Source organism: Phanerochaete carnosa, assembly GCF_000300595.1.
Source record: "Phanerochaete carnosa HHB-10118-sp unplaced genomic scaffold PHACAscaffold_11, whole genome shotgun sequence".
Classification (NCBI taxonomy): Eukaryota; Fungi; Basidiomycota; class Agaricomycetes; order Polyporales; family Phanerochaetaceae; genus Phanerochaete; species Phanerochaete carnosa.
Genome location: NW_006767638.1, coordinates 1,355,262 through 1,375,941, shown reverse-complemented (window position 1 = coordinate 1,375,941; position 20,680 = coordinate 1,355,262). Strand labels below are relative to the sequence as shown.

The 20,680-nt window shown below is 54.8% G+C and overlaps 5 protein-coding genes across 5 annotated transcripts; 2 read left to right on the top strand and 3 right to left on the bottom strand.

Annotated features, from left to right (window-relative positions):
- Nucleotides 1-587: 587 nt before the first annotated feature.
- PHACADRAFT_264220 (uncharacterized protein) lies at nt 588-4,332 on the bottom strand. The gene is made up of 4 exons (XM_007400955.1): nt 3,920-4,332; nt 3,615-3,867; nt 2,169-3,561; nt 588-2,116 (listed from the first exon to the last, which is right to left on the bottom strand). The coding sequence occupies exons 3-4, from the start codon at nt 3,270-3,272 to the stop codon at nt 2,033-2,035; spliced, it is 1,188 nt and encodes a 395-aa protein (XP_007401017.1). The 5' UTR covers nt 3,273-3,561; nt 3,615-3,867; nt 3,920-4,332; the 3' UTR covers nt 588-2,032.
- Nucleotides 4,333-5,581: 1,249 nt separating this feature from the next.
- Nucleotides 5,582-7,601, bottom strand: PHACADRAFT_55862 (uncharacterized protein; the record flags this gene model as incomplete). Its single annotated transcript, XM_007400954.1, has 2 exons — nt 5,582-5,944; nt 7,377-7,601. Coding segments are annotated over 2 exons (588 nt in total), but the record flags the coding sequence as incomplete, so codon positions are not given.
- A 97-nt stretch (nt 7,602-7,698) lies between these two features.
- Nucleotides 7,699-8,417, top strand: PHACADRAFT_200690 (uncharacterized protein; the record flags this gene model as incomplete). Its single annotated transcript, XM_007400953.1, has 2 exons — nt 7,699-8,057; nt 8,207-8,417. 2 exons carry the CDS (start codon nt 7,699-7,701, stop codon nt 8,415-8,417), a joined length of 570 nt encoding a protein of 189 aa, XP_007401015.1.
- A 1,492-nt stretch (nt 8,418-9,909) lies between these two features.
- PHACADRAFT_213640 (uncharacterized protein) lies at nt 9,910-14,035 on the top strand (the record flags this gene model as incomplete). Its single annotated transcript, XM_007400952.1, has 8 exons — nt 9,910-10,024; nt 10,336-10,358; nt 10,413-10,502; nt 11,288-11,616; nt 11,669-11,844; nt 11,902-12,222; nt 12,427-12,813; nt 12,865-14,035. The coding sequence occupies 8 exons, from the start codon at nt 9,910-9,912 to the stop codon at nt 13,878-13,880; spliced, it is 2,457 nt and encodes an 818-aa protein (XP_007401014.1). The 3' UTR covers nt 13,881-14,035.
- A 776-nt stretch (nt 14,036-14,811) lies between these two features.
- PHACADRAFT_153004 (uncharacterized protein) lies at nt 14,812-17,443 on the bottom strand (the record flags this gene model as incomplete). Its single annotated transcript, XM_007400951.1, has 11 exons — nt 14,812-15,070; nt 15,118-15,246; nt 15,342-15,503; nt 15,553-15,730; nt 15,783-15,820; nt 15,874-15,980; nt 16,029-16,274; nt 16,330-16,383; nt 16,437-16,672; nt 16,731-17,082; nt 17,147-17,443. 11 exons carry the CDS (start codon nt 17,441-17,443, stop codon nt 14,887-14,889), a joined length of 1,983 nt encoding a protein of 660 aa, XP_007401013.1. The 3' UTR covers nt 14,812-14,886.
- Nucleotides 17,444-20,680: the final 3,237 nt, after the last annotated feature.

The window sequence follows — 20,680 nt, the reverse complement described above, 5'->3', positions numbered from 1 at the left end:
TTTCGGCCTTGTTGGTGATAGAGATTAGGACGTCGGCACTCGGCAGCGAGGCGTTGTCGTTGCGGGCTCCCCACGAAGGAGTAAAAGACGAATGGGATGCCGGAAGGGGAGGCCTTAGGGCGTAACTTTGCCTGTAGCTTGGCGGGTCGTCGCTGGAGTTGTCGCTTCGCATGAGTTCGTACTGCAGCACGCATCTTATCTAGGAGGCCCACGAGCCAACGAGTCGACCAGCCGCTTAACCTTCCCCGCTTTCCATCTCAACCTCTACACGGAGGAACGACGGTACTGCCTTCTCAGAAAATTATGAGGCCAAAGGCGAGCCTAATTTCCGGTATGAAGGTTACGACGTCGCTCACAGAGTCACAGCTCAGTGTCAAGTTCAATCAGCGCTGGATAGTCTCGACGAAATCATTCTGAGACGGCACCTTTGACAGCTGTAGTATACTTTCTTCCGTCTTCTGAACGGAGCTCAGAGAGCCTGACACAGAAGAAGCCAAGACATATCTCAACCGGCCGCTCGAGAACCATCGCCTTGCGTTCTAGAGCATGAGTCATAAATATCTGCATCCGGGTGAGGATGAACACGAGCATCATATTGGACAATACAGCTGATAGTATACTAAAACTGAGCAAAGTCGACTAAGCCTACCCGACGATGGCTGCAGAAACCTTGGCACTGATCACGGACAAATTCCCAGATTCTTGCTCGAGTAGGCGGAAGAAGTATCTCGTCCAACGAGTCAACAATCGGGGTGAAGCCGTAATTTGCGTTCGACTCCGTGTGGGACAGTATAACGTGCCCCTCGTACCGTGGCATCGCATGCGAGTAGAGCGCACAGAAGTTCGCGAGGGTGCGGGCCTCGATGTCCTGCTTCAGCGGCACGCCCTGCTTGCCCATTTCTCCGAATGGCAATCCAACGGCACTCATCGCCATCGGGAGTATCGCAATTGTTTCGTTTCAAACATGGAGAGCGCCAACGAGTCGACCACGAAGAGGTTGACGTCCCAGCCCTCGTCCTGCGCGAGGCGCGCCACCTCTACCACGACGCGTCCCCCGAAAGAGTAGCCCAGGATGTTGAACGGCGCGTTACCAGGCTTGGCGCTGCCGACACGGCCTAGCTCCTCAACGATCCGTGCGTAATAGTACTTGGCCTGGTTCTCGATAGTATGCATGTCTGGATTGTGCAGGGTGCTGGCGTGACTCGTCGACGGCTGGTCTTGGGGCAAGCTATCGAAGGAGAAGTACCCAGGGTCATTAAGAGCGATGACGTTGAACACGTTGGTGGAGAGTGAGAGCGCGGCGAACATGTGGCCGAGACCGGTGATCGTGGGGACACAGAACAGGAACGGCTTGTGAGGTTCCTCAGAAAATATGAGCACCGATGGTACGTGGAACTTGTCAGATACCGGAGCAACCATCGGAGTTTTCGCTGATGGCTGGTCGGACGCTTTCGCAGTAATCGCTTCCCTGATCTTGCCCGCCATTGCCTTGACTATAGGCATGTTGAAGATATCCACCAGAGTGAACGGGATATCGAAGGCTTCGTGTATCCGGAATACCAGATGGGAGGCAATGAGCGAGTGGCCGCCCGCGTCGAAGAAGTTCGAAGATCGACGGATGGGTATGCGACCGAGAAGAGCTTCCATGATCTTACCAGAGGCGCTGCTCGACTTCATCCTCGGGCTCGCTCGAATCATCTTCTCCCGGGATGTCATTCAGCATGCTGTCGGCGTCAACGATGACACGGACTCGGAGCTGGCGGCGATCCAACTTGCCATTAGGCGTCAGAGGAAGAGCTGGGACCCAGCACACGAGATGAGGGATCATGAACGACGGGAGGATTTCGCGCAGCATCTCGAGTAGCGCTGATGAGAGTGTGTGAGATTCCGAGAGGGACATTGGCGCAGTAGCAATAGTGTAGGCAACGAGCAGATCGTCTCCATTCCTCTCGGATTTGATATGAACGACCGCGGCGTCGTTTGCTAAGTTGGTTCGGCGAATGGCCGCCTCAATCTCCGCAAGTTCCAATCGTTACCCACGGATCTTGATCTGACCAGCGTTCATCCTCTCGACGAAATGCAATTGGCCGTCCGGGCCTAGTCTCACAGCGTCGCCCTGTAGATGAGTAATTAGACGTGTATGGGAATGGAATGGAGGAACAACGTACTGTGCGGTAATACCGAGCGATACCCTGGTCGAGTTCGTCGAATTCAAGCTCAACGAAGGCCTCAGCAGTCTCCTTCGGCCTCCTCAGGTACCCTGGACCGACACCAGCACCACCAATGATCAGTTCACCGACTACGCTCGGCGGAACTAGCCGGCTCGTCGTGTCGACAACGAGGGCCTGAACGGTTGACGTTGGTCGTCCAATGGACACAGATCCAGATAAAGGCATGTTGGGAACATCAACCCAGAACCCGGTGGCAAAGACACAGGTCTCCGTCGGGCCATAAGCGCAGAAGAGTTGGATTAACGGATTGACAGATTTCACCCTCTGTAAATCCTCGTAGTAGAAGGCTTCTCCGCCGACCTGCAGAATGCGGAGCTTGCGGAATAGCTGGGGCGCGAGATCAAGGGCTTGGCGGAAGAGCGCAATGGACATGAAACAGCCCGTGACGTCAAACAACTGGAACTGCTCGGCAAGAACGACCAGGTCCAGGACATCGTACCGATTGAAGCAGACGACCGTGGCGCCGGTAAGTAGCGTGCACCATATGTCGATGATACTGGCGTCCCACGCGAGGTTGTTGATCATCCCAATCCTATCGTCAGGCTGGAACGGGAAGACGTCCGTGTTCGATACTAGTGCAACCACCGAAGACTGTAAGGCAGGCACCCCCTTCGGCACACCAGTGGTCCCAGACGTGTACACGACGTAGGCGGTATCCGTCCGAGGAGTGCAGGCGAAGTCGATGGGAGAGATGAGATCGGTCTCGGTCAGGAAGTCGGAGATGTCGAGGTGAGTGACACCTTCCACGTCGCCGGCGAACTCTGGCGACTGTGAGGTCGTGATCAACAGTCGTGCACCACTCTCGCGCAGGAGCATTTCTAGTCGTTCAGAAGGGTATCGGACGTCCAAGGGAACGTATGCGGCTCCGGCCTTGACAATGGCGAGGATGGACACGACAGCGAGAGCCGAAGGGGGGATGCACGTTGCTATAAGCTCGCCTACGCCTTCCGATATCTCCGTGATATTCTGTGCCAGCAAGGACGAGGCAGTGTTCAGTTGCTTGTTCGACGGCACGACCTCTCTCTCCTGCATGGCCGGCATGTCGGGGTGTGCGTCCACAGACTTCTTGAGAGCGTTGATGAGAAGGGACGACGTTGGAGATGGAGGCGGGGCGAGTGGGGCACCAATGCGTTTCAGGTGTTTCGCCGAGTTCTGGAACGGGATATCCTCGACTGCCAGGTCAGGGTGCAAGAGCAGGTTTTCGAAGACGTCCACAAAATTGTCGCAGAACAATTCGATGGTACCTGGCCGGAAGAGGGATTGGTCGTAGATGAGCTGGCAATGAGACCCGTTGGTATCGCTGTAGCGAAGCTCGAGGTCCACTGGCAGGCTGACAGAACGGGTTAATGCATAGACATGGATTGTGGCGACAGATTGACGAACCCTAGCTCTCCCGACAATGACCTATCAGCCCCAATCGAGTTGCGGGAAAGCGCGACATGGATTACAGACGGCGCCGACGCCGACTTCCGTCGCTTTTGTAAAGCGGTCGACACATCCTTGATAGATACACCAGAGAACTCAGACACTCTCTGGATCGAGGTCCGCGCATCGTCGAGAACAGCTGAGAGCACAGCATCACCATGAACTGCAAGACGAGAAGGAACGATGTCCAGCGATTCGCTTGTCGCGAGCCCTGAACACACAACTCAGCTATCTTTCATGCGCAAAGACAGAAGTGAACGCACCTATCGTGATGTCCTCTTGTCAAGTATACCGGTGGTTGAGCACAGAGAGTGTGGTAAGGCACAGCGCGAGAAGTTCCTCCTCGCCTTTCGACGAGTTCTGAAGCGCGTCGCAGACGATTGGCGGCAAGGTGAAGGAATGCGTCTCTCGTCGCGCGGCCGTATTGTCCGAAAGCCTGGGGAAGTCAAGAGGAAACTCGCAGGGGACATAGTCATGCAAGTACGCTGCCACGTCTGATGGAGTGGGTGGGCGAAGTCTTGAAGACTGCAGTGGATCGATAGCGAAGCGTACATCGTCGACAACTTGGCTCAGAACCGCGTGTATCCTGTCCTTTAGGTCGACAATGGTTTCTTCCTTGAACAAGTCAGTGCTATACACGAACTCGCAAAGCAGCTGGCCGTCGCCTTCGGGGAAGAAATGAAGTTCCAAATCAAGCCTCGTTGTGTCTACAATGGCTCGTGAGATGCAAGCATGAACACTCCCCACGGGAAATGGCGCAGTCTTCAGTCTGGTACGCGAGGACGAGTTGCACCAGCGGGTTGCGACTGAGATCGCGAGTCGGGTTATGGATCGAGACGATCCGCTCGAAGGGTAGGTCCTGGTGCTCGAACGCCTCTATCGATATATCTCGCACTTGATGGAGCAGTTTCAGGAACGTCATCCCAGGACGCATTTTCAGCCGGAGAACCTGCGTGTTAACGAAGAACCCGATGAGCTTCTCGGCCTCGAGTCGATTGCGATTGGCCATCGGGGGGGGGGGCGAAGGAGGCGTCTGCTTGGCCGGTAAGCTGGAACTGGACGATGCGGAAGGCGGCCGACAAGAGCATGAACATCGTCATACGCTCTCGCCTGCATATCTGTCCCAGTCGAGTGAACAGCTCTGGAGGAAAACGAGCGACGTATGTCTTCCCCTCTTGGCTGAGATGCTGAGGTCGGAGAAAGTCCGTCGGCAGTTCTGCGGGTTGATTTCCTTCGAGCTGCTTCGTCCAGTACTCGATCTGAGGTTGCAGTAGATGCTCGAAATCTTCCGATTGTTGCCATTGCGCAAACTCTTTGTACTGGGTGCTTAGCGGGGGGAGGTCGTGGCCTTTGCCGATCTCGAAGGCACCGTAGATCTCAGCCAGCTCGTGGCGAATAACATCGAAGGAGAAACCGTCGACCAAGATGTGGTGCATCGACGGAAGCAGGTAGAAGCGGTCCTGTGAGAGCTGGAACAGAGTTGCACGGAAAGGTGGTTCGAGATCAAGTGAGAACGGGAGCTGGGCGTACTTTCCGACGAGTAATTGCATAGACCGTTCGTCGATCTCGGGATCCACGGGCACCACTTCGAGACGAGGGGCAAAAGTTGACGACCTGAGTAGCTGGCGCACAGTTAACCTCGACGAAAACACTGCAGAGAACCTCGTGACGAGACGTGATCTCTTGGATAGTACGCTCGAGAGTGTCGATGTTCAGAGGTCCTTCTAACTTCAGGACGTAGGGGGTGTTGTAGCAAATGTTCTGTGAACCGAAAGATGCGAGTTGTGAAGGGAACAAGAGTCGCTGCTGGGCGAAAGACAGGGGGTAATGCGCTCCGCCAGATGGTGCCAAAACCTCCTCGTCAGCTTGGGGGAGTGCGAGAATTTCGCGCATGCTAGCCGCAAGCTTTCTAGGAGTGGATGGGAAAAGATGGTCTTGAGCGGTACAGCAACGCGAAACTCAGATTCTAGCACAGCCTTGAGTCGCGTTGCGAGTAACGAGTGTCCCCAGATGCTGAAAAAGTTCGCGAGGGGTGGGGCCGCCCCAATGGATAAGAGGTCGCAAAAGATGCCGCACAGTCGAGCTTTCATGTCGTCTGTGGGTAAGATATCCTGGACGTCTTCAGTGATTCCACGCATACAACGCCTCGCGTCTTTCTCTGCCATCGCTGACAGTTGACGCCGATCCAGCTTCCCGCTTGTCTGGAGCGGAAGAGCGTTCACAGAGAAGATCCGGTCGGGAACCATGTAGGACGGCAACAGCGCCCTTAGACGTTCGAGAAGGCCATTCTCCAGATGCGTCCTGAACACCAGCTCCTGAAGCCTGGAAGTGGCGAATGGAGAGAGAGATGCGCCGTCATAATCGACGGTCTTGAACGCAAAGTAGGCACCAGCGTCGAGCGGTCCCTTGACGAACACCGCATCCAGAGTCGTCGTCTCCTTCTGGCGCGCGACGTTGAGTTTGACCGTCAGCCCGTACTGCTCTGCGAGACGCTCTAGGTCACATGCAGACCAGCCTCGCCCAGTAGCGGTGTCACTGCGCGGAGGGAGCACTGAGGCGAGATCGGCAAAGCGATCTGATGAAGATGAGAAGACGGCTGTCGCTGCCACGAGCTCCCAAGACAGGAATCGATTTGGAATGTGCTCCACCGCAAGAACGTTCTCGCCGCCAGCGGCGAAGTCCCGCACTGCGTCCTCGAGGTCCGAATTCTTCCACCGCAGCGCTTCGTAGTCGTGCCAGGCAGGAGGGTCGATTAAGGATAGATCCTGATTGACGTGGAGAATGACTTGGTAACGGAACTGACTGAGCTCGTTGCAGTATTCGATCGCCTTCGGGATGATCTCGACATGTGCCACCGCCGGAATAGTGCGACAAAGGCTCGTAAAGAATGAAGGGTCGACCAGCAGCTCCGACCGAGACTTCTCGCTATCGAGAATCTCGTTCCGCAGATCCTGGAGTGTCTTCGACTCGAGCTCATCCTGCCAGGTGTGGGTCGTGATGTCGAGCGCCAGCAGACTGCCGAATGGAAGGCTTCGCACATCTCCAATCAGGATACGACCTCCAGGCGTGCACTTGCCAACGATGTCGACGATGGACTGGTGCAGGTATGCCTCCGACGGGAAGTACTGAATGACAGAGTTCATGAGCGCAAAGTCTGCCTCGAATGCAGGAAGCTTGGAGATCTCGTCGGCCGCGGCGTGCCAGATCGACGTCTTATCGCCCAACCCGAGTCCCTTCAGCTCATTCTCCAGACGCTTGGCCGCCTCTGCCGAAGGCTCGATGGCCCACACGTGATCGACAGAGGAAATAATCTCGCCAACGAAGATGCCGATACCGCAGCCGATCTCGAAGGCGGTCCGTGGGCGCTGTTGATGAAAGGGTCGGAGAGTATCGTGGAGCCATGCTAATCAACGTTTGGAGTTTTGTTAGGACCCTTAGATACTTGAACTGTGATGAGAAAAGGCCGACTAACCGATCACCTCAACCTGCGGAATGGGCCCTCCAGTGATCATACTGTCCCAACCTGAGAACTCTGCGCGTGCTTTTGCTCTGTATTCAAGCAAAAATCAGTAACGAAAGACGTGCTTACGAGATGAAGAGAACTTACAGGTGATATGCAGCATACATGTCGTCATACACGTCCCTCCATGTGTCCACAATCGCAGATTCATCGTTTAACGCCGCAGCTGGTGTATCCTAGTTGCTCATGTGATCCTGAACCTCGGGCGACTGCTCGTGGTCGAGAACAACGTATGCGACAAGGCTCGGGTCGCCACTATCGGTCGGCTTGTGGTAGCTCACGCCGGCGTCGGCGACGAGCCCGGTGCGAAGGACGGTCGCCTCAACCTCTCCCAGCTCGAGTCTCTGCCCACGGATCTTGGTTTGCCCGGTATCCATCCTGCCCACGAATCGCAGCTGTCCATCGCACCAACGTACAGCATCGCCCTGCAAGTGCCCGAGTGCAAGTCAGCTCGCGTCCCAGATATGTGAGAAGCTGGTACTCGCCGTGCGATAGAACCTCGTCTTCTCCGGCAGGCCATCAATGCGTAACTCGACAAACGCGCGCGCCGTCTCGGCGGGACAGCTGAGATACCCTTCTGCGACGCCTTCGCCAGCCGATGAGCAACTCGCCGATGACGCCCGGCGGCACGAGCCGCCCGTGGGGGCCGACGACGAGCACCTGGCTTGTCTTGAGGGGGCGACCGATAGGCACGGGCCCGGCGTGCGGCACGTCATTGTCGTCGGGGAGAACGTCGAAGCTTCGGTTGGGCCGTACACGTTCCGGAATGCGGCGCCCGGAGGCGGTCGCGCGCGCTTGGCAGACGCTCGCGTAATCGAGCGCCTCGCCGCCGATCACGACCTGCGCGAGCCCGTGGAAGACGCCCGGGCAAACAGTGGCAAGTTGCACGAGAGAAATTTGGAACTTTTTTGTCACAGAAAATATGCAAAAACAGCTTGAAAAAATAAGTAAGGAAAGGTCGTATGTTTTCTCTCGGTATCCGGCAGCCCGGCAACTTGGCAATCCGGCAGCCGAGTTGATTGTCCGCCAGGCCATTTACTAAAGCGCCCGGGGACGGCGGCACCCAGACGATATTCGGCTCGGCTGCCAGATTGCCGAGTTGCCGGACTGCCGGATACCGAGCGGAAAATATGACGCTCCTGCTGGGCGCGACGCTAGTGTGCGTCGACCGTTTCGACGTGCTCGACCCGCCGGAGCTCACGCGGCTCTTCTTAGCGACCACTACTGCGTCATCACAGTAATATGCCCGGGACTGACAACTACACCAAATTCCACTGAATATGGGGTGTACTCACTGGCACCCACTGGTATCCAGTGAAGTCCAGTGCTAGTCTCCAGTGGCTGCTGCTGTTGGCTGGTGGGTATCAGTGAGTAACAGTGGGCGGCAGTGAGACACACCGGATCCCACTGGGCTTCGCAGGTTGCCACCGGCTACCGGCACACATCACCAGCAATTTGCATCAAACATTGCTTGAAGCCACTGGCTTATCAAGTACCAATATAGATACAAATATTTTTCTGTAATAAGCTCAATACATGCTTAGCCACCGGCATCTGTATAGATGCCTATTCTCCTCTGAACTGTGCACTATCCCAGAACTCAGCTCTCACTGAAGTGTCTCTACGCGGTACACTGTCTGAGTGCAAAAGGTGTGTAAAATTGATTGCCGGATGTGTCCCCAAGTGGAAGCAGCTGCAAGTAATTCTTTGAAGCATATTAAACTACACAGACCTGGTTAGAGGCTCCTGAGATTTTTTATAAACTTTCTATAAGCTCAGGAATGAGCTATCAGGCAGTGGGGGCAGGCTGCCAGCAGTCACATTAATATTTCAACAGCTATGAACCTTGTTGTTGTGATTCTCAGGTAAATGTATATTTTCTGAGTGAGAATATGTGTAATATAAGCCATCTATGCACAAAGCATGAGACCAAACCTGCCAGATACTAGTCTTAAAACAATTTGTTCATGAGAGTTAGCCCAACCTGGAAAGCAAGTCACACACCATGGCCCAATGTCACACACTTTTGCCCAAAGACCAGTGAAAAATGCCAAAAATTATTATTCAATGACATACTAACAATAAACAGCATATGCTGATGGATAGTGGCCACTGCCTGCCAGTGGATGTCACCAGTGTTTGGTGGTGTCTGCCACCTGCCATGTGAATCGACCGGACCAAATACCAGTGGCAGCCAGCATAACATGCTGAACACTGGTATATCCCAACATACCCCACTACTTGCCACTGATACACAGCAATATTCACCAGTTGCTGCTGTATTCCGATGGGTTCCAGTGGACAACGAACGGTGGTGTTCACAAGCGCTCACAGTGACGCACCCGTATATGGCAAGGACCGCCGGCGAACACCAATGGCCACCGGCGAACACCGGTGGTTACCGCTGGAAGTTGGCGAACGCCGAAGTTGCAAGTCACGGGCTTATAACTCCGTCATCACCACGACACTCTTCTGCCAACACGAGAGAAATTTGGAACTTTTTTATCGCAAAAAATATGCAAAAACAGCTTGAAAAAATAAGTAAGAAAATGTGCACCACACGTCGATGACGCTCGGATCCCAGAGAACGGAAGAGAGGATGTCGACTTCGCGGTATGTCAAGATGAGGTCTCCATCGATGAGTGCCGGGTGATTACGGTGGGCGACGACTGCGTCTGAAAAGGCTTGGGTGAGCGTGAGACGAGGCTCTGAGGGAACTGGCGCGGGGTCGACATGAATGCCGGCCGCGACGAGCTGGCCGAGAGCATGGGAGAATGGGATATTGTCGACTGTGCGGTTGAGGTCAGTGACGACGACCGTGAGCACGTCGACAAGGTTGTCGAGGAAGGTTTGAATAGTATCCGGTCCAAGCGAGTATACGTAGAGTCAAAGCTCTTCGGTCTGGTGGTATCCCGACACGGATTCAAGGTTGCTTCATGGCACTGATCACCGATCATCGTTTGCATCATTCTTTATCCTTTTTCCGTTTGCTTGTCTTTCCGTATTTGGACTTATCTGGGTCGGCAAGATATATTTTACCTGAGCTACAGTATGTGGTGTGTACTTAGCGTAGTCGACTCCAATTCACCCTGCTCCCCTCGCCTGAAACCACGTTCGCTGTTCCAATACAGCGGCGCCGCTGATGTGCCGGAAATGCAGAGCGGAGGACGTCTGTCGCGAGCGTAAGCGTTATAGCTGGTTCAAGAACGATAGATACCCCCTCAACAAATTTTCAGACCTCCGAGTTCGAAAACTTCGCAGGCACCAGAGCGAGCAAAGGAGACGCGTCCGCCGCGTTTGGTAAATCCACCGTGGTAGCACCTAAGGTAACGGCGGGATGAAATTAACAAACGCCTGCTCGCTCTAGCGCCTGTGGAGTTTTCGGACTCCAGGTTCTGAAAGTTCGCCGGGGGTGTCTATCGCCCTTGGAACAGCTGCAACATTTTGGAAGTGCTTGTATCGCTGGAGCTCGGGTCGTATCTTGTTCCTACGCCACTACACATAGGTGCGCCGGCTGAGACACGCTCGCGGACAAGGTCGCCACGGGTATGTGGGGGGCGTGATCACTTACGTTTCCTGCCATGCTAAGCTCGCAAGTGAATAGGGAAGGTGCGTCATGATGCATGAGACGCGAGTTCAGAGCGCACACGAGGACCCTTGGCTGCCTGTATTAGCTGCCTTTCATTTATCGAGAGCGGTGACTCGTCCGGCCAAATGATAGGCTAGTCACGCGTCACAAACCGACACATCCCTCGAATTGTGGCAGCCTCTGCATGCAGCACAAAAGCGGCCATTTTAAAATGGGTATCGCAGGTTACACTCCGGGCTTACTTGGTCAGGCAAGTATCATATAGAAGAAGTGCGTACAGTGCGGAGCTATATAGCAGATTATGCTGATCCTACAATACCCATCAGCAAACTCAGCCGACACATAGCATGGAGGCAGCAGCTTACAATTGCATATGTAGGAACACGGTCATACCATTGCAGACTTGCGTCGACTCTACGAAAAAGTCTATGGAGCCTTCACTACCATCGCATACCGGCCACCCCATTTCGGTGGCCCACCGACAAGACACGCAGCATAGTGCTTCTACACTCACTTCCATAGAACTTACGCCAGCCCCACACCCCCTTCCAGATCACAAGCCGAAAGTCACAAAATGCGGTCGAACTCGCCCCAGATCTTTGCATCTCCTTGCCAGAGGGCCCTACCGCTCCTCGCTTGCCCCAGTCTCCCGCACGTCAACAGCACTATTATGTCTCCCCACATCGACTTCTGCCCTACGTCCGACGGCATGCTCACAACGGCAGAAACTCTGCCATATACCCCCCGAACGACTCCGTTGCATCCAATGGACATGCCTCTTCTTCAACAGATAGGAAGCCTGGCCTTTCGGACCGCCTCGTCGATGCGTACGACGAACTCCAAGCCTACAGGTTCGTGCCGCCACTTTATTCTAACACTTAATATGGACTGACACAAACATAGGGAAGGCAATCCAGTGATTGTCGACGGTCATACCCTCAGCATTGCCGCAGTAGCAGCCGCTGCTCGTTATGGAGCTGCCGTGGCTCTCGGCGACAGGCCTGAGACACGCGAGCGTGTCGCGCGGAGCAGACGCGTGATCGTGGACAAGGTCAACGCTCAGCGCAAGCGTATACGGAGTCAGCACAGGTGTCGGTGGCAGCGGTGAGTTCTTCGTCCAACTCGCTTTCATTCAGCTCATCTGAAAACCGTCTACACAGCCGATACTCGTTCGAACAACCCTCTCCTGCTCGGCCAAGCCCTCCTCCAGCACCAGCAAGCCGGTGCACTGCTATCGCAAACAGAGGCTCCGCTCCAGGTGCTTCCCCTGGGCGATCCCCTCGCTATGACCAGTATGCCAGAGGCTCGGGTCCGCGGTGCTATCGTTATCCGAATGAACTCGCTCATATGCGGTCACTCTGGCATCCGCTGGGAGTTGATCGAGAAGTTGGGCGAACTTTTGCGAGAGAGCATCACACCTCTCGTTCCTCTTCGTGGCAGCATCTCAGCTTCCGGAGGTCAGTCTTGCGCTGCCGAAGCACAAGCGGATGATGCTGACCCAATCGCCTTGTTTACATCTTTCCCCTTTATCGTATGTTGCTGGAACTCTGACCGGCAATCCGACGATTCGTGTCTATGATGGCCCTGCATCCTTCGGGGCGCGCCGCATTGTTCCCTCGAACGTTGCGCTGGCGTTGTTCCGATCTCCCTCTCGTCCAAAGAGCACCTCGGTATTTTGAATGGCACTGCGTTCTCTACGTCCATCGGTGCGCTTGCACTTAATGAGGTCGTACACCTGTCGCTGCTCGCGCAGGTCTGTACAACGATGAGCACCGAGTCCATGACTGGCGCCGTCGCATTCTTTAATTCTTTCATCCATGTCGCTGCCCGCCCACACCCTGGCCAGATCGAAGTCGCACGCAACATTAGGATACTCCTTGGGGACTCTCAGATGGCACTGAAGTATCAGAACGAGGCCCACATTACTGAGGATGAAGGCGAGCTTCGTCAGGACCGATACCCGCTTCGTACTTCGGCGCAGTTCCTTGGCCCGCAAATCGAGGATATCCTGTCTGCACTCAATGCGGCTACGGTGGAGTGCAGCTCGAGTAGGTCTTCTTGCCGTGTATTCCCTGACGCTCGCTAAACTTAGGCCGCAGCTACCGACAACCCTCTGGTCGATGGCGAAACTGGAGCTGTGCACCACGGTGGGAATTTCCGGGCCATGGCTGTCACCAGTGCGATGGAGAAGACTCGGCTGGCTATTTACCATATTGGAAAGTTGCTGTTCTCACAGTGCACGGAGCTCATCAACCCGGCAATGAACCGCAGACTGCCACCCAACTTGGCCTCGACCGATCCGTCACACAACTACTTTACCAAGGGTGTCGACATTCACACCGCCGCCTACGTCAGTGAACTCGGCTACCTGGCGACCCCGGCGTCGACGCACATCCAGTCTGCGGAGATGCACAATCAGGCAGTCAACTCGCTTGCGCTGATCTCGGCTCGGTACACGATCACTGCGATTGACGTGCTCTCGCTGCTGACAGCGAGCTACCTGCTTGTGCTGTGCCAGGCCCTTGACCTGCGCTCGATGCATCACGACCTTCAGTTCTCGTTGTCAGCCATCGTGCGCGAGCTTGTGCCGAAGAATTTCCCGTCTGTGGCCAGGCATGCGGACGTTCTCATGGCGATCCTCGAGCGCGTCGTCTTCCGCGCTCTCGACACTACGAGCACTGCGGACTGCAAGGCGCGCATGTACTGCGTCGCTGCGTCGACAACGACGTCGCTGGTCGACTTCCTCTCCGCGGACCTCACCTTTGGCGCCAACCTCGGGCATATCACTGGCTTCCGTGCGGAGTTCGCGGAGCGCGCTGCGGGGACGCTGATGGCGCTGCGTATGCAGTACCTCGAGGGTGCGCGCAGCTCCGCACCCGCAAGCAGGCACCTCGGCAAGACACGAGCGGTGTACGAGTTCGTGCGGGTCACGCTTGGAGTGCGCGTGCACGGCGCGGAGAACCTACGTGGCTTCGAGATGGGCCCTGGCGTCGAGGATGGCACGGTCGGTGGCTACATCTCGGTCATCTACGAGGCCATCCGGGACGGCAAGATGCAAGGTGTCATCATACAGCTCGTCAGGCCGCCCAAGGCGGGTGAGGCGCCGAGGGCCTGATATTCTTGGGACTTAGACTTATTTCTTCTTCTTGGATAATGTAGATATAGAAAGTGTAGTGTATGGCAGCAATACCATGCCTGAGATCATGAACTTGAAGAAGGGCCTGCCTCGCGCGCGCTCCGAACTCGCGTCTCATAATGCATCTTCCCTGTTCACTTGCGAGTTGCTCACATGCCCGTGAAGAACTAACTCACGAATGTGTCCCGTGATACCTGCTGCGGGAGCCGAGGCAGCTCAGGGCGACGCCAATCATAGGGCTTCCCACGTAGCTCTGGGAGCACGCGACGGCGTAGGGTCCGTGGGTGGCGAGCACTCACCCCTTCTCTACGGTCAGCTCCCGCGGAAACTGTTTCCACGCTAGAGCTTGGCTCATCGGGGGTGGCTCGGCCAGTGGGCTAGCAACTCTCTCGGCAGACTCCATGCTTCCTCGAACCCTGTTGGAAAGCTGTACAGTCCATCATCAGACGGCTATCCTGAGGCGAGCCACAGGGCAGACCACACAGACCACATCATCATCATCTGCGGGCAATTCAGCGAGTCTCTTGCCAGCTCCAAGGGCGTCTCCACGCCATTATTTTCTCAGCCCTTCGCATTGGCGATTCTCAAGCCCTTGCATCGATGATTATCCGGGCGCATACCCTGGAAAGCAAGCTGAGGTGACCTGAGATAAAAATTGACGTACTTCGGTGCAAAGATCACCGGGTTCCGAGGCTTAGAATGACTAGCATTGCTACTAGGCTCTTCTGGTCAGTCCGTGAAGTCGTACAGGAACAATAGACGACTTGGTTCACCTTTCGGATGTGTCCCAAGCATGTGCTCGCGGGCATCTAGTCGAGCAATGTTTTAAGAAATAGCAACAAGCATCACTATACAGACAGCCTAATCGGTCATCGCCGATCTGCAGCCTGATTCACCCGAGCGTTCGTGGTCGAGATGTGTTCCGACCATGTTATATTCAATCTTTGACTAGGTACTCAGGACGATCTACGTTGCTTGACTAAACCTATGAATTCTTCACCTCTTCCTGAATGTCCCCTTCTACGAGGATGCTGATGGCGATGGCGAGGTCGTGGAGCGTCGGGTGCTCGAACACAAAGTTCTGCGATACGTGCAGGGCGAATATATTAGTCTGAGGGTCGGTACGGAGGGCGTTGATAATCCGGGTCCGGAGGAATGTGGCATGCAAGCTGGTTGAATCTCAGTATGATACCCTGTGTGGAAAGATAGGACTCACCTGTCGAACCCCTGGTCAAACAGCGCTTGAGACGGTGAGATTACATCTCGGCGATTGACAAGAACAGAAGCGTGTTCTTGGAGCCAGGTCTGTATGTCTGGAACAGTCCACGAGGACGGTGAGCGGATGCTTTCAGAGTTTTCGCCGTTATCAAAAACCGCATATCCAGGTGAGGTGGCTGTGTCAGCCACAAGTAGGTCCGAGCACAATGTCTGACCGCTCACAAGCTATTGATCTCATTCTCGTAAGCTTTCAGCGCTTGCTTCCGGATAACCGTCCCCTTGGCGGTACGAGGTAAGGGCCTGCCGCGCTCTGTGACAATAATCATCTCCTTGAAAATCTTCGCGAATGCTGGAGCCGTGCGATTCGCTTCTTCAACAACAGGCCTGGAGGATATTGAGCGATGATATTCTCAAGCGTAGCGAAACAGCATACCAAAGCTTGTTTCTGAATTCCGGTAACGCGTTCACGCCATTCCTACTGACAGCATGACCTTTCTTCGGTTCGACGAGAATACCACACTGGCTCTTGCCCCGACCAAACATGACAGCTCCTTGGACCATACGCGACGAGCCTATTAGTCCTTCTTGCGGGATCGGCACGACTTTCTCTCCTGTCGGGGATTGTCAGAGGAAGTCTACTTGAAAATACAGGAAGATGCTCACCCAGACCGAGGACAATAACATCATCCTTGCGACCAATTCTGGGCCACTGTGGTAAGTATCTCTTCCTCGCACAACAACTCATCAAACTTACATGCGCCATAAATTCTTCTTCGATGGATGCGGTTTCCATAGGTCGTTTGTCGCGTACCCCCTCGTGTCCTCCAGATTCTCCACATTAGGGCGGTGCGTCACACATGTCTGTCGTGTGTCAGCCACCGATGGTCCGGTCATGTAACATCAGCTCACCAGAAACTGCAGCTCAAATGTCCCGTCCCCCTCAGGGACCCATCTGCACGTCACACGGTCAGAGAACGACAGCCATTCCCAGTCCGCTCTCGTCTTAGCGTCTGAGGCGGGATTGGAAGAATCACCCTTGTCGAAGATTTTCGTGTGCGGTCCGAATTCGGTGCCTCCGTACCAAGGGTACAAATTGACGCCTTCCGCTGTGAGCTCGTCGCCGGTCTTGGATGGCAACGGCCCTCCACCGAAAACCTTGAGATCGACAAGTAAGCGATGAATAGCTACAAATCTCATTATTTATACTTACGACTATCTTCATTGTCTTCAGGTATTCGACGTCGTCCTTCAATCTCGCCCACGCCTGCACGATGGAGTTCGAGTCTCAGGTTGTCTCTGATGCGAACCAGAACTCACCTCGACGAACGCAGGGATCGTCAAGATTCCCGTACAGCCGGCGGCCATGGCCGCTTCAATGGTGTTGCGCGGGGTAGGAACCACAGGTGACGCAGGCGCTCTGGGAGCGAACAGACATACCGGAAGCCCGCTCACCAGAGGGTAGTACAACTGTACGCATATGCCCATAAGGTGAAACGTGGGTAGTGCCATCCCTCCCCAAATAACCGCACGGCTCATGGAGTCAGTAATAATCGCTATTACGAATAGAAGATAAGCACGGTATCCTTCTATCGGGCAAGCAAGGCTACGCACGAGCGTGGCATGTATGGAGGATATCGGCCTGGCGTTGAGGAATCGGCTTTGGAAAGCCAGTCGAACCAGATGAGTGAAGATAAAAGAAGTTGTCGTCCATCGAGAAAGGCCTGTTACTAGGAGGGTAGGGTTCGCACAGATCTGTGGAGCTTGCTCCGCGTAAGGCTGGGAAGATCTCCTCAAGCTCGGGAAGGGAGTCGATTTGGAGCGTGTAATTCTCGTTCTCGAGCTCAAATTGAACATCGGGGAGCATAGAATGCATACTGGGCTGGCACACAATCCTGTGGCATGACGTGCGCTTGAGCATGTCGACTATCGCCGGCGCAGGGTTTCTGGGAGACATGGGGAACGGCTAAAGATGATTTGGTGGTCATCAACAGTTCTGGTCATAAGAGATGAGTTGAGGTAGGACACACCACGATGCCTGCTCTCATCATTCCTGCCAACAAGGCGAGATACAGTGTCGCGTCGCAATTCACGAAAATCGCAACGACCTCATTGTCGGGACCTGATCTGTTCGGCCTCAGCTTATGTGCGACTCTGTCGGCGGCACGAGAAAACTCCGCGAACGAAATGGCCTCGACTGGTAGGCCAGGTCCAGCAGAAAGGAGGGCCCACGGCCGTTCAGGATTGTTCTGGGCATGAAAGTCGATGAATCCCGGAAGGACGGGGATTGAACCGTCGAGTGGGGGTCGAGCAGGGTTAGAGGACATTTCGGCACAGGTAGGTCGGTGTATCCATGCCCGCTATCTGGAGCAGTATTTAATTGGCGGGGAGATCCCCCAGCGAATGACGGTAATGACCATTTGACACGAATGATGACTTAGACCAATTCTGGTCAAAATAAGTATACGAGGCGCGCGACACTCTTGCCGACGGCTTGGACGAGAAGTGGACTAGGATCCTCGGTCGCCTGACAGACGGCGCTGACGAAGGCAGGGCCGACGAAACCGGTCGAGGCGAGGCGGTCGTCGAGGAACGTCTCGGTGTTGGGCAGCTCTGCGTCGAGGATGGTAAAGGGAGCCGGATTAGTGTTCAGAAAGGAATGGGGCGTGGTAGGACAGCGCGATTGAGGGCCGCCGGCCATCTTTGACACTTCCGCGGTCCACAAGAGGTTCGAATAGCCACCAAAACTGGGCTGCTCAATTCGGTTCGGTTTGCGTCTTGGAGAGTAAGGGATGGCGATGTTCCCAACCGTTCTGACATGCCTCGCCACGGCGATTTGGTTGCGGTGAGGGTTCCCTGCTGCCACAAACTTTAAGCTCAAGGGTAGCCACGTTCCAAGTCGGTCGGACATGCCCCACCGCAGCAAATATAATGTCGCAAATTTCTGTTTACCCTCACGAGGGAGATGCCCCAAGATTGCATCAAAACTGCATCAAAATTGTCTGGTGACAATCGTGAAGGCCTCATCAAGCGAATTTCGTGTCGTGGTAGACATCACGATGCCTTCACGAGGCTTGAGAGAAAAGATCGCTATTGATGCATCGTGATTTTGGGAAGGTAAGCTGAACCCAGCGAGATTGACAGTCCAAAGGGGGCTTACCTAATGTTTGGCCGCGCGTGCGAAGAAATTTGCGACAATTCTTGGTCACCGGCAAGCTTAGAGTGGGTGACAGCAGTGTTGTGCCGGTCAGCAAGACTGGTCAATGACCGAGTCAGACATGACCGTGATTGGCCGGTTTCTGAGTCCCACTCCAAGTGTCCAATTATATCTATATCGTAGAATGCCATCAGATACCGCCGCCCACGGGGTCTGCCTCCCAGACGCTTGATGCGACCGCCCATCTATATTCATTAACATTGAATATTGACCGGTCATGACCAGCTGTCAGTTAATGACCGTGACCGAGATGACTCGGCCATTGACTACCCAACACTGCTAGGTGACGTACAACTTCTAAAACGCGTGTCAGTGACATCCGCCGTGTCCTGCGACATTTTGTACGTCGCTCCGGTACAGCCAGGCTCAGGGTTCGAATCTGTACCAGCGTTGGGCAGTCAATGACCGAGTCATCCCAGTCACGGTCATTCACTGACAGCTGGTCACTGATGGGTCAATGACTGGGCGGTTTCGTGATCCCACGCAAGCGAAATGCCGGGGTCGAGCGCTTGGGGGGACAGACCCCAATGGAATGGCAGGGCCTGATGGCGCCCTGCGATATGGTTGGCTGCCAAGGTGGGACCCGGAAAACCGGCCAGTCACGGTCATGTCTGACTCGGTCATTGACCAGTCATTGACCAGAGTGACCAGTCACTGACCAGTCACTGACTGGCACAACGCTGCAGAATCTGTACCATACCAGTTTTCGGTTCGAGGCTTGACTGTCGTATCTGATCTGCGAGGTGCGTGAGTCATCCGGTAGGCTCGCAGGTGTCATACGGTTACGTCTAAACGAGCGTCCGAGTGAGAGGACCCAGAGAACGCAGAACGCCGTGCGTCGAGTGCGATGCACGTCGCGCACCGTATCCTCTGTACACACTCTTCACTATGATCAACATTGTATACGACAGCAGTACCAGTAAGCAGTCAATAGGACTTAATACCACTGTGGAACCAGAGGCCTGATGGCTGTCAAGCGGACTTGTTGCATTTTCAAACTACTATGCGCAGAAAGGAACTCATCTCTTTGCTGGGAGAAACAAGTATGGTGGAGTATCCAATCGATGACGACTACTTTACTTGCCGTTCATTACATGCCCTCGCGTAGATTGGAGATTGGCCGCCACTTGAGAAGCCAATAATACAACAAGATACAGCTGAGACTTACAAAGTGGGGGGAAGACGCACGTTTTTGACAGCTAAGTATGCCTTGGCTCCCCGCATGGACGACGCCGCCCTCTCATGATGACGACTGTCGCGTACCTAGACGTCTCTACGCGACACAGCGCAGAGTTGATGCTGTCATCTGGCTTGGCCTCTGATGACGCCTGTCCTGGTGTCCCTCTGACGGGGCTTGTTGTGGATGCTGCCAGTGCGGTCGGCTGGACGCATCTTCGCCTGCTTTTGACGTCGTGGTCCTATATGGAGCGGTGTGGCAGAGGTCGAAGCTATATAGTCCTTCGTTTCGGGCTAAGAGGGTCAGAGCAGAGCATGAGACATCCGTCCGCACGACGCGAAAGAGGAGAGAGGAAAGTGCACGAGTAGTCGAGAACCTGGAGGGAGAGAGGCTCTGAGCATCATCGATGGGCTTGGCGGCAGCGGAGGGCTTGACGGAAGTGGTGGCTGTGGAAGGAGCAGCCTGTAAGGCCGCGCCTATAAGACGGCGTGGAAACCCTAACACCCGGACTCTATCTACATGAATAACGACTTGCGCTTTCGTGCCCCGTAGTTCAACTCGTATACGAACTCCTAGATTATGAAAGGATTAAATTACCCTCCTTCCATCAGCGGCTGAAATCGAGATGTCCAGTGGTCGATTTCGCTGACGGAAATTATGAGCCTGAGGGATAGTATCCACGAAAACAGCTACTAGAACATTATACTCTAATTTCTAGAGATATACGACGCCTGTTTCGCACAGGGTATCTTTCTACGAGTAGAAACGGTGACACTCGTGCCCAAAATTGAGGCGGAAGTTAAGACTCTGCCGTTCTGCTGTTCCGCGCAAGGTCGAACATTTTTGCGTTCCGAAATGCCGGCACTGCCGTCGCCAGTTCTAGCAAAGGCACCGGTAACCGTGACTGTGTGAAATCAGGGAGGAGGGCCCGGGGCAAGCAAGCCGTCCAACCCCTGCCCAAGGCCTTCGAAGATCCACTCCGCGTCTTGCTCGCAGAGCGCGTTGCTCGACGTGATGTCCTACGTGGCCGTCTGGTCTTTGCTGTTTTTCATCATGACAGCCGTGCCCGACGTCGTGCTTGTCGCAGTCACGGTGAGAGTGACGCTGTTGCCGGGGAGGAAGCTAATGCCCTAGAAGTCGTACGCGTAGTCGGGTACTGTTCGTACCAGC

Bases quoted from the DNA above. Each gene is read 5' to 3' on its own strand.
- PHACADRAFT_264220 (XM_007400955.1), bottom strand. From the start codon at position 3,272: ATGCCGGCCATGCAGGAGAGAGAGGTCGTGCCGTCGAACAAGCAACTG. The intron at 2,117-2,168 runs GTACGTTGTTCC...ACTCATCTACAG, and splicing joins TCGCTCGGTATTACCGCACA to GGCGACGCTGTGAGACTAGG.